General features: G+C 39.2%; 1 protein-coding gene and 1 non-coding gene across 16 annotated transcripts in view; both read left to right on the plus strand.

Moving 5' to 3' along the window:
• Positions 1-12,026, plus strand: part of OSBPL6 (oxysterol binding protein like 6) — a 217,533-nt gene that overhangs the window by 167,662 nt on the left and 37,845 nt on the right. For 10 of the 15 annotated variants that reach the window (XM_070358938.1, XM_070358952.1, XM_070358932.1 and 7 more), the window contains 2 exons: positions 3,547-3,621; positions 9,317-9,482. In XM_070358938.1, the coding sequence (XP_070215039.1) occupies positions 3,547-3,621; positions 9,317-9,482 (241 nt within the window). The remainder of the gene's footprint in view (positions 1-3,546; positions 3,622-9,316; positions 9,483-12,026) is intronic. The other 5 variants (XM_070358970.1, XM_070358981.1, XM_070358999.1 and 2 more) reach the window with 1 other exon arrangement.
• LOC138985036 (small nucleolar RNA SNORA79) lies at positions 9,745-9,887 on the plus strand. The gene has a single exon (XR_011462274.1). It is a non-coding gene; the product is annotated as a small nucleolar RNA SNORA79 (small nucleolar RNA).

Here is a 12,026-nt window from a genome sequence, read left to right on the forward strand (position 1 = left end):
AAATTCATGTTACTTTGAAATCTTTAAGCTTGAAATTTTACCACTCCAGTCCTAACTATATATTAATATTATAAAGGACTCTTGCCCTGCACAATCAGAATTAGACTTCTTATCTTGCTTTTCTTTTTATTATGCTGTAAATCAATCTGTAACACAAAGAAGGACTGCTTTTTAGAATATTTCAGTGTCTTTTAAATAAGAACAATAATTCTTCCTTAATTCTGACTTTACTGATAACATTCTTTTAATTCTAAATGTGTAAATAACCAATTCTTTGTTACTTTGCTTACTAATCTGATTAATTTGAAAATAGATTTTTGCAAGCAATAAAGATTTTTTTTTTTTTTTAGTTGGAATGTCCACATTGTGTGAACACAATTTTTTGTGGTCTTTTGTTCAGTATGTTTTTCTGTTTTTTCCCTTCTATTCAAAAAATTAATACTGTAGAGACAAATGTGCCAAATGATTTCACAAGGAAATTGCCTAAAATTGCTTTCCAGAGTACCATATTTTTGAGCAAGTGATTGTCTAGTTTTGTGTGTGTATTTTTAAAACATAGTATCTATGGTTATCATAGGCAGGGAAAGAGAACCTTAATTGTAAATAGAAAAACTGGAGAAGGCCAGCATCATAGGAACATGCACAGTTGTGGGTAGATACCATTTCAATCTGTGTTTTATAAGATAGCCCATTGAACATTTGCCATTCACAAGTACGGTCTGGAGTAGGTTGGTTCTCAGTGAGTGAGCACAGTAACACTGGCTGTCTTCTTACAGTTTCGAGGACCACCACAGTCACTGAGTCTTTTTTCCTGAAGGAAACAGAATGCCACTCTGAATAACCCTCCCATTCACAGGCTGTGCTTTTCACTGTGTGGAGAGTTTGATGAAGGTTTTTCTTTTTTTTTAATCATCAAAAGCAGTTGTTCAAAAAGCAGGACAATATTCTTCTTTCATATTTATATCACATTTTGGGGTTGATTGTTTGTTCTTAAAGTTTCATTTATGTTCTGTTGCCTTGTTTCTATTTTGCCAGAGAGTGGCAAAATGGCCCTTGTGATTCTAGTTCAGTCATTTGGGGGAGAATTGAAATCATTTCATCCCCATACTCAAAGAAAGTGTTAAACTTTCAAAAGTAGGAAATTTAGTTCCAACTCCAGTGGAAATAAATAGATGAAGGGGTGGTGGTAAGCTGTTAATTGTTCCCATAAAAACCTCACTTCCACTTGAATTGGTAAAACAAAGGATCGTAGGGTGAATGCTACAGAATTTAGTACAACTCCTAGACTTTTTCTGCTCACTCAAACCAGCGACCTTCCAAGACCCCTTAGAATGCTCATTCTCTATCACTGCGAAGTTACCAGAAGTTTCTTCACCATCATACCTTACTGGGGAACCATAAAAATCAGCCAGCGATGACTATGACTGATATGAATGTCATTACTCATCAGTTTTTTACCTACAGAACAGCATAGCATTTATTTTTGCTGTGATGGATTAAATATGCATATTTCCTCCTCCTGTTTTAAATGTTTTTTGACCATTAGAACTGCATCTCATGGTTCCAAGTATTTGTTTTTAGTTCGTAATTGTCTCACTACTTGCATCACTTTCTCTGAATGCGAGGCTATTTGTTGTAAATGGCTGATTTTTCATCTTCTCCATCATTTGGAACGTTTAGTCCACCAGCCATTTATGGAGGAAATTTAAACTATCTTGTGGTGCTGGTGGCGGTGGTCATTGTTATTTCTGTTGTTGTTATGGATCTTGTTTTATGGAACTTGGTCTTTAGCATTCTGTAGTTGTAATTTTTAATACACAGAGATAATTATAAAATAGATCATTTAAAAAATTGACCTCAAAAAAGTAAAAACTGAAGAACATGTTAAACGAGATGTTTGACTGCTTATTCTTACATAAGTACACTATTGATTTGAATGTGAATGTTAAAATTTGGACCACATTTCTACATGAAGCTACTGGCAAGCTAGCTCAAGAATCCATTGAGTAATTCACTGGAGGCAATAGGTGTCCTAGAAGTCTCTGTGGAATTACCTATTAGGAAAGATATTCCCTGTGTCCCAAAGTTCAAATTTCTGGTTCTAATAAAAATCTCGGTATCATCATTATGCAATAAAACAGTTTGGTTGTGTTTTAAATGAGTGGAGGATGGCAAGAAGAGAATTATTTTATAAGGGTTGTTGGAGAAGAGATTACTACTAGATTTCCCGTGTTGCTAATAGCATGAATTAAATACTAGGTCCCTAGATATTGGAGAGAATGAGGTATGGGGTAGCAGATAAATATCTGTTGTCATTCATTCATCCTGGATCTCACAGATGCTCAAATTACACTGAAGAGTAAAACTACATTCTTTCTCATTTTTTTTTTTAACCACAGTAGGCATAAAGACATTTTATATAGAAATGTTTTGTCTGACACAGATTATGTATGTGTGTTTGTGTTTAATAATCATATACATATATGTACACAAAGGACTTGTGAAGATGGAAGAGAAATGTGAATGTAATTTGGAAAATTTGAAGAGAATTGGAGATATAAGAATTTAAAATATTTTTCTGTTGTCCAAAAAGACTAACACAGCCATGCTGGGGTTTTTTTTTTTTTTTTCCTCAGTCTGACTGTTATGTGACTCTGAAAACATTTCAGCTAATTGGAACTGAAATTAATTCTCACAACCTTGAAGAGTCAGGGTCTGTCAAATGCAGGCACAGTTGAGTTGATTAGAAGGAAATATTATTATCCCTTAATCCTGTCCACCAAAAAGAGAAGAAAGAAAGAAAAGCTCTAAGAGTCTTCTACTGGCACATCACTAAATGAAACATATGCCTTCAGGTTTTCATAGCTGATTTTTATAGGTGTTGTCCCAACACTCTGAGGACATTGAGGTTTACCTTCCTATTCTATGGGGACTGGCTTCCTCCTTGGAAAATTCTTCAGTCAGAAAATCCCAATACCATTCTTAATACTGAATCCCAGAGACCTTTATAGGAGGAGAGAAAGTGGGGAGTTGAATATTCCTAGTATCCTTCCCCTTACTTTTTCCTCCCAGCAAGAAACAAACAATTCTTCCTGGCCAACAGAAGGCTCTCATTACAACCTGTTTGTTTTAGCCTTTGCATATTATTTATTTAGTCACCTTCCCCTGAACTTATTTTTTCCTTTGCTTCCATTTACTGAATGCCTTTTGGCTTCATATAACATGGCATTGCATGAATAAAACAAAAGGTACATTGATTTTACCTTAAAATCATAAGCTCTTCATCTCTTCATAACTTTCCATCTCCTTTTGGGGTAGGGGTTATGTTCAGCAAATAGATATAAGTGTTTGGGTGGTCTGCCATGATAAACTTTTCTCATGGCGTGACTGCTCCTTCAAGCTCTTTTCAATGCTAAGATTTAGCAAAAGTCAACTGCAGTTAAAAATTCTCCCTCTCCCTTGTCTGATTATCTTTCATTCTCCCATATCCCCCCCTCCCCCTGTCCCGTGTTTTCTCCTCCCTCCTCTCCTCTCATTCACTGTCAGGAAGGGCCATCTGCGAAGGGCCAGTTCAGCACAACTCGGCGCCGGCAGAGGCTAGCAGCAGCAGTGGCTACAACAGTGAGTGGATTTCAACCTCCAGTGGGTGCTTAAAGAGAATGAGAAGCTGTACTGGTGCCATCCCCTGCGCTAACGGTGCCGCTCGCGGGGGTGCATCCAGCACAGCCCTCCTGGGTTGGCAGAGCTCGCACATGTTCTCTGACTGTCTGCGTGGCAGGCCTCTCACGCACACAGGCGTTTGGGTTTGCAATGGAAAACTATCATGTAATCCAGATCTCTACTCCTACTCTCAGTGTTAGAAACAGTTTAAATTCAAGGATGTATGTGGGATTTTCTTACATGGTGTGGGTTTTGGGAGAGGTTGGTTTTTGTTTGGTGTGGTTGTTTGCCATCCTGATCTTAGAACCTTTGCTAACTGATTTCGGTTTTTCTAATAAAAGTCAGTTACTACAGACATAAGTTGTGCTGTTTTGGTCACAATGTGACTGTTTGAAAAGGATGTGAGGATAAAGAAATGAGAGGGTACAAAAAGGTGAATTTTGATGCTCTCTCTCAGTGGCTATGCAAACTTACACTTAGCAAAGGAAAATTGTTTCCTGGAAAGAATATTGAGCTGAAAATCAGAAAATATAGTGTGGAAAGGAGAAAACCACAAAGTTAAATGGTGTTTAATTCACATCTAGATGTTGGTTTGTTTGTTTTTTTTTTTTTAAGAGAGAATAGTATGGATATTAGGCGGATAGATGAAGTATTGAGATATATAAGGCAGATAATCAAAGCTTGCTTAGAATAGTGAACTATCCACATGGAATATGAAATAGAATATGTAAACACAAGAACCATATGCTGGATAAAAATACATCTTAATATGTGCTTAATCATAATCATAATATCCTATCAACTGTGTAAATACAGAGTTCTGAGTTCATAGCAAACATTAGTTTTTTGGCTATTATATAATATTTCTTGATTTATAGTCTTGCTCTTGCTGCTGGTGTATTTTAAGACTAAAATTGCTGAAAAATATGAAAAGATTTTGGTTGCATTCAAGAAGAATGGATATTGGTGTATGGATTGTTGGTTTTATGCTTCGTAACTAGTGACTGACTCTTGATTTATATGTGGGTACTTAGCTGGATTGTTTGAGAGACAGAAATGATTTTGATTATGAAATGAACTAGTGACTTGGAATTTATTAGCGAAGTGACTGAAACAGTTCTGTGAACATTTGAACAAAGAAATATTTTAAATTGATTTCACAGTTAGTGGCTATCTTACACATGTATTCAAATAAGATGAATAAAGTATCTAATACTGACACGGTAGCAGATTCTGACAATAAATACATGTAAAATCAATTTAAAAATTCTTAAATGTAACCTTTTATTTAAAAATTCAGAAATCCAACTGATTATTAGAGAACAGTATCTCAGTATGGAAAGGAAAGGTCAGTCATTTTATGAAAATACAAATGTTTCCTTAAATAATATATTTCTAAGATGGCATGAGGGAAGTGATTGTATGTCTACTATGTTCATTTTTTAATTGCAGATAAATATATAATGAATATAATAAAACTGAAGTTGGAACCTATTTGACTAGAATAGGTTTATATTTTTTTATTTGGAAGTGCGAGAGAAAAAGATTTTGAAAGAAGGAAGAATTACTGCTCACCTTCCCCCCAGGGAAATGGTGACGACAGAGGTGAAGAATAACTTAAAGCAACTAACGAGCAATGCCGGCACGTTTAGTCATGTATGCAGGAATAATTAGAGAAAATGGGGACTCGTAAACCTTCTAGGATCTGTACTTTTAATTCCATACCGGAGCAGAATAACATCTAGCAGGATCTAACACAATCATTTCTGCCTCCCTCGGCCTCCTCACCCACATCTCAGCGACTTGTCATTGGCGACTCAGCCCTCCTGTTCCTTTGACTGCAGTGGTTCCCCTTAACTCCCTGTCATTCCTCCTCCCAAAACTAAAATTCAGTTCAGTTCAGTTCAGTCACTCAGTCGTGTCCGACCCTTTGAGACCCCCTGAATTGCAGCACGCCAGGCCTCCCTGTCCATCACCAACTCCCGGAGTTCACTCAAACTCATGTCCATCGAGTTGGTGATGCCATCCAGCCATCTCATCCTCTGTCATCCCCTTCTCCTCCTGCCCCAATCCCTCCCAGCATCAGGATCTTTTCCAGTGAGTTAGCTCTTCACGTGAGGTGGCCAAAGATTGGAGTTTCAGCATCAGCATCATTCCTTCCAAAGAAATCCCAGGGCTGATCTCCTTCAGAATGGACTGGTTGGATCTCCTTGCAGTCCAAGGGACTCTCAAGAGTCTTCTCCAACACCACAGTTCAAAAGCATCAATTCTTCAGCACTCTGCTTTCTTCACAGTCCACTCTCACATCCATACATGACCACTGGAAAAACCGTAGCCTTGACTAGACAGACCTTTGTTGGCAAAGTAATGTCCTCTGCTTTTGAATATGCTATCTAGGTTGGTCATAACTTTCCTTCCAAGGAGTAAGCGTCTTTTAATTTCATGGCTGCAGTCACCATCTGCAGTGATTTTGGAGCCCAAAAAAATAAAGTCTGACACTGTTGCCACTGTTTCCCCATCTGTTTCCCATGAAGTGATGGGACCAGATGCCATGATCTTTGTTTTCTGAATGTTGAGCTTTAGGCCAACCTTTTCACTCTCCTCTTTCACTTTCATCAAGAGACTTTTGAGTTCTTCTTCACTTTCTGCCATAAGGGTGGTGTCATCTGCATATCTGAGGTTATTGATATTTCTCCTGGTAATCTTGATTCCAGCTTGTGCTTCTTCCAGCCCAGCGTTTCTCATGATGTACTCTGCATATAAGTTAAATAAGCAGGGTGACAATATACAGCCTTGACGTCCTCCTTTTCCTATTTGGAACCAGTCTGTTGTTCCATGTCCAGTTCTAACTGTTGCTTCCTGACCTGCATGTAGGTTTCTCAAGAGGCAGGTCAGGTGATCTGGTATTCCCATCTCTTTCAGAATTTTCCACAGTTTATTGTGATCCACACAGTCAAAGGCTTTGGCGTAGTCAGTAAAACAGAAATAGATGTTTTTCTGGAACTCTCTTGCTTTTTCCATGATCCAGTGGATGTTGGCAATTTGATCTCTGGTCCTCTGCCTTTTCTAAAACCAGCTTGAACATCTGGAAGTCAGCCCACATGTTTTGAGTCTATCCTATCCTGCTGGTGCTTTTTATCTGGAATTCTCCCAGGAGGCTCCAGTCACTTGTTCTCCTTGCCCAACTCAGATGTGTTAGGGCAGCTGAGATTGCTCCCAAAGATAAGTACACCCAAGATGTTTCTGAGATTTGTTCTTGTTGATTCTTAGCACGCATGTCCATGATGGCCCACTTATGCCATCAGCCAGACCCATCAGAATAGGGGGATGGAAAAGAGAAACACTAGCACCTCCCCACGGGGGAACCCTGGGAGTCCCAGTGCACTCGGTGCTCCCCACAGGCACCCCTGTGCACATGATGCGGAGTAACTGCAGCAGAAGACTGTCTGCGTGGGCCCTGTGAGTTGTGTATGCTCAGTGTCTTCCTTATACCTGCTGTTCTCTTTCTCGCCCTTGTTTGCCATGTTTTTCTTCTCAGCGTCTGATTGAACTTTTAATAGAGAGGCCTTTATCTTAGGAGCAAGTCTGTGTCCTCACTGGACTCCCTAGGCCTCCGCTGCACCCGGGCCTCTCCCTATGTACTCAAGGGAGGAGAGCACTCTCCTACACAGTGTTAGTCCCTGGAGTGTTAGGGTTCCTGAGTGCAGATAAAACCCTTTTACATGATCCTCAACACATTTCATTTTCCACCATCAAACACCTACATTCCTTTTTCTCAAATGCTCTCCTGGTTCCTTGTATCCTGAAACCACATCCTTAAATCTGCAAACTCCTTGGTTTGTCTGTTTCCTCAAGTCACAGTCTCCACCCGTGACCTCCTCATCACCAGTATTTCCATGGACTCTCTCTGTCCCTCCTAGAGGGCCCTGGGCTGTCTGCTCTTTCTATTAATAGATTTAACATCACCACAGTCATGGTCAGCAATTTTCTTTATCTATCTTCAAACATTCTTCTACATAAATCATCCCATTCCTTTATAGATGTCCTAGAAAACCTCAATCGTTATTGTCACAAAGTTGCCAGGATAGGATTCCAGCAAATTATTGAACCCAAGGACTCCATTTTCTCAAATGGGTTATCTGCACTTTAGTATCTATTCTCTGGAAGAGTCAGAAATTCAGTTCCTAATGAGATAAACAAGCTGTTGACACCTCCCAGGCCAGTGTAGCCAAGACCCCCATGGAGGATGAGAAAGAGTTACTCTGATGTCTCCAGGTAACAAGTGCTTCAGATATCCTAGATTACTAGGCTTAGCTTAGCTGAATCTGAGGAAAAGCTTCATTCCCTCTTTCTTTCCTGGGAAGCCTGAATATCTTTTGAGATAAATAACTCCTTGCCAGGACCAAGCTGCATCCTAAGGACCCTCTTAAGTCTCAATTGCCATCACCCAGACCCACAAACTGCAGCTCAGGCTAGATTTTTGGGGGTCTCTCCCTCCCCTCCATCCTCTATGTCTTCTGTGCACATGCTTGCTTGCTCCCTCTTGCCCCTTCGCCTCCCTTTTTCTATCATGAGATTTACAGCTAAGTCAAAAAATGAGGAAAGGAAGAGGTTCTAGCATATCTATACATCAGATGAAATATTGGTTCCTTCCTCCTACAGCGTATTTTCTGTTAGATAGAGGATGTGAATTAGCTTTTAATTTATACAAAATTCAGCTTATGGAGGCATCTAAGTCTGGTTCTTGAAGGTTATTGAATGCATATCTGTGTAGTAAGAATTAGGGGAGGTTACTAGTGATCTGATTTACAAAAGGAATTGGCGTTCTCATTCTCCAAGAATGGTTGGCTGACAGCATTTTATAATGGTCAGGTAGAAGCTTCTAGAAGGAGAGAGAAGGAGTATTTTGCCCCCACCCATCAGAAGCCTAGCCCAAATCCAAGGGCAAGAGAGCCTCTAGCCATTTGGGAAAATCTATAGTAGTATGACTTTATTTTACTTAATGCTTTTTGGCCAGTTGATAAGCCACGTTCATGTATGTAACAGAGTTGTGTGTCATATACAAAAGTAACTATAGTAATTTATATAATATTTCATTTACAGATGTATTTTGATAAATCAATTTCAAATTTAATTGCAGGTCTCTTTAAGCCATTATTATATGTAGTATTAAACTTATGTTTTATCTAATGACAGTGGAGCAAGTGAATCTTTCTGTATATGCACCTCTTGAATTTTTACCTGTTCAGTGAATTCTTGCTCCAGGCTCAGAAAGAAGTCAGCATAAAGAGCCCTCTGACTTGAATACCCAGCCTTTGTGAGAGAAGGTCACAGTTCAGATTGCTTTCTGCCAGTATTGTTTCAGTGGGTTCAGAGCTGAAGCCTGTCTGGGATTATGCCTCTTCTTCCTGTCATTTTGTCATCGTCTCTCCCCGTGACAGTGAACAGCCAGTGAGTCAGTAGCAGTACTAAATCAACTACGGGAAACTGGGATTCCCTCCCACCCGAACCACCTGCAGAATAGATGAGTACTGTCTCCAAGTGTGTCATCAGAGAGGAATCTGTTGTTTTGGAGAACAGGATACATCTTTTCTGTGTAAGAGATTGTGGGACAGTGTGCTGCTGCTCTTTAATTATTTGTGTCCTCCCTTTCCAGGTTCCTTTCAGTGCCACCATGTCCCCAGTTCGCTTGCATTCCTCCAACCCCAACCTTTGTGCAGATATTGAATTTCAGACCCCCCCTAGCCACCTCACAGACCCTCTGGAAAGTTCAACGGATTATACAAAGCTTCAAGAAGAATTTTGTCTAATTGCACAGAAAGGTAACAATAAGTGTAATGTGCCCTTTATAGTGGCTCTCTTCCTTGATGGGAAGTTGCCATTCATTCTCTTACCCTTGTCTAGGTGGTCATGGTGGCAAGGTCAAATGGTTCATATACTTATTGCAGTTCTATAGATAAAACACAGTGGGATATGATGACTGCTTCCTGGGAAAATGCACATCATAGGGTTTCAGTTTTGACTGAGGAAAGAAAGCATTATTGAGGGTGAGTAAAGGCAGAAAGACTAAAAAGGTGTTATCTTTGATGATGTTCCTCCTATTGCCTTCAGGCCTGACATTAAGGTTTTAGGTCATCATAAAATAAAATTTGCTTTTTCTTCACTCAGAGAATATTAGGGTAACGGGATTGTCTACTTATTCTCTGAATTTGCAGAGTCAAACACTTAGGGAGAAAAATAAGATATGGTAGGCAGACAAGCCCACAATACTATTCAGCATCTTTTTTTATCATGTCATACATACTTGTGAGTTAGCAGATTCTGTTTGAAACCTTTTTTTTTTTTTTAATTAAATGGCACTCACTGATTTTACTTTACAGTTTGTTGGTAAGGAATCAAGAGGGCTCAGCTAAGCAGTTCCTCTGTCCTCCGTGGCATCAGCTGGACTCCATCTGTGGTATTCAGCTGGAAGCCTGGCTGAATGGTTCAAGGGGGCTTCACTGGCACTTTGGTTAGACAGCTAGGAGGCTGCACACAACTCTGTCCCTCTCCCCTCCCCTTCCAGGGCAGCTCAGGGCTCCAAGTGGAGTGGATTGCAATGGAAGTGGCCAGCTCTGGGTCTGGAACATTGTCCCTTCACTGCTAGTCCAGATTAGAGGGGAGTGGACATCCAGCCCACCTTGGAGTCTCTTTTTTGATGTTAGATGTTCAGTAAGTCATGTTACAGAAGCTCAACTGCTCTCATCAGGCACAGAGAGCAGGAGAGTAGAGAGCAAGTGGACTGGACAGTCTTGACCGTGTTCGCCAGGAAGAGCCACAGCTCCTAAATTAATTCCCTCCCCTTAATGCTAAAGTATCTAAATTTCAGCCACTGAAATTCATTTTTTACCTTATAATAGTGCCTCCCCAGTCATTGTCTTTTGAAATTGTAATCTTTAGGAGAAAGACATTGTGTTGTTTTCAGTCACTAACACCTCATTATGAATTTTTCACATTTATTTCCTCTGGGGCTGCTGGCAATAGGTTATAAAGTATTCTTGAAAATGTGTGTTAAGTGGAACGTCTCAAGTACCACCCCCCATAATATTCAAAAGCCTAGTGACTCGGGAAAGGAAGAGGTGCACCCTGAGGGTGTTTCTGAGAAAGCTGAAGTCAACAAAAATGCATACTCTCAAACCATCAGCAAGGATGTGCTACCAGAGAGTTCTTTAATTCCACCATCCTGAAGCAGCTAAAGTAAATCTTCTCCCCCACCCACTTTCTTTTTCAACTGATTTTTCAGTTGAGATTCTGTAAGGCCAACTCTCTTTCACCTGTTTTACTCCTTGAGCATTTTTATTATGTCTTAGCCGGATGCTAATCATGTCATTAGACTAGAACAATGCTAAATTATTTATGTAACAGCGTAGATTTATGATCAGGAAGCCAGTAACTTTTGCTTTTAATGCGAGATTGTAGGAACAGGTAAAATGAGGCAACAAATGTGTGAATTAAATATAGCACAGCTTCTAAAGGAAGATGGATAAGTTTGAAGGTAGCCCCAGGAAAGCTTTATGTATTTGGTTGCACTCCTGAGGCTTTTAGGTAATCCAAGTTTCAACAGACTTGTAAAGCTTTTGTTGAAACAGCGTATTTTCTTTTCAGCTGTGCTTGGGGGAAAAGGTGGCTTTTAGATGACTATTGAGTGAATTCTTTAGGAGAAGTTACGGATTTTGAAATGAATGAATCCACTTTTAGAGCTGCTAGTTGGGTTAATGTATTTCAGCTATCAAGTTATTACCTTAAAATTGATGACAACTAGAACGTAGCACATAAATCAGTGAATTAATTGTACATTCTGTATGATCCCATTATTTTTCCCGTGTAATTCTGGTCACTATTTTCTGCTACATTTTTCCACTTCTTTTGAAAATAACCTTTCTCTTACAAGGAAATCCCTATTTCAGAAGACTTTACATTTTGCAGAAGCTGTTACTATAAAGATAAGAGTTGGAAATTCAACATTTTTGTGTTTCAAAATTAAAGACTGCCAGACATACAAATGTCTGTTGTTAGGTATGCAGAAATGAGGGTGGAGGTTGTTTTCAGTTGCGTTTATTTTGTTTTACTTTATTTCCAGCTTTATTGAGATAAAATGAACGTGTAACATTGTATAAGTTCAAGGTATGTATGTTGATTTGACATACTTATATATTACAAAATAATTACTACCATAGGATAGCTAATATCTCCAACATGTCACATAATTACCATTTCGTTTTTGTGGTGAGAACATTTGAGATCTACTCTCTTAACAAATTCAGGTAAATAATACTGTATGGTTAACTATAACCATCCTGCAGATTAGATTCCCAGAACGTATTCAT

Source organism: Bos mutus, chromosome 2, assembly GCF_027580195.1.
Source record: "Bos mutus isolate GX-2022 chromosome 2, NWIPB_WYAK_1.1, whole genome shotgun sequence".
In the NCBI taxonomy this organism is placed as follows: domain Eukaryota; kingdom Metazoa; phylum Chordata; class Mammalia; order Artiodactyla; family Bovidae; genus Bos; species Bos mutus.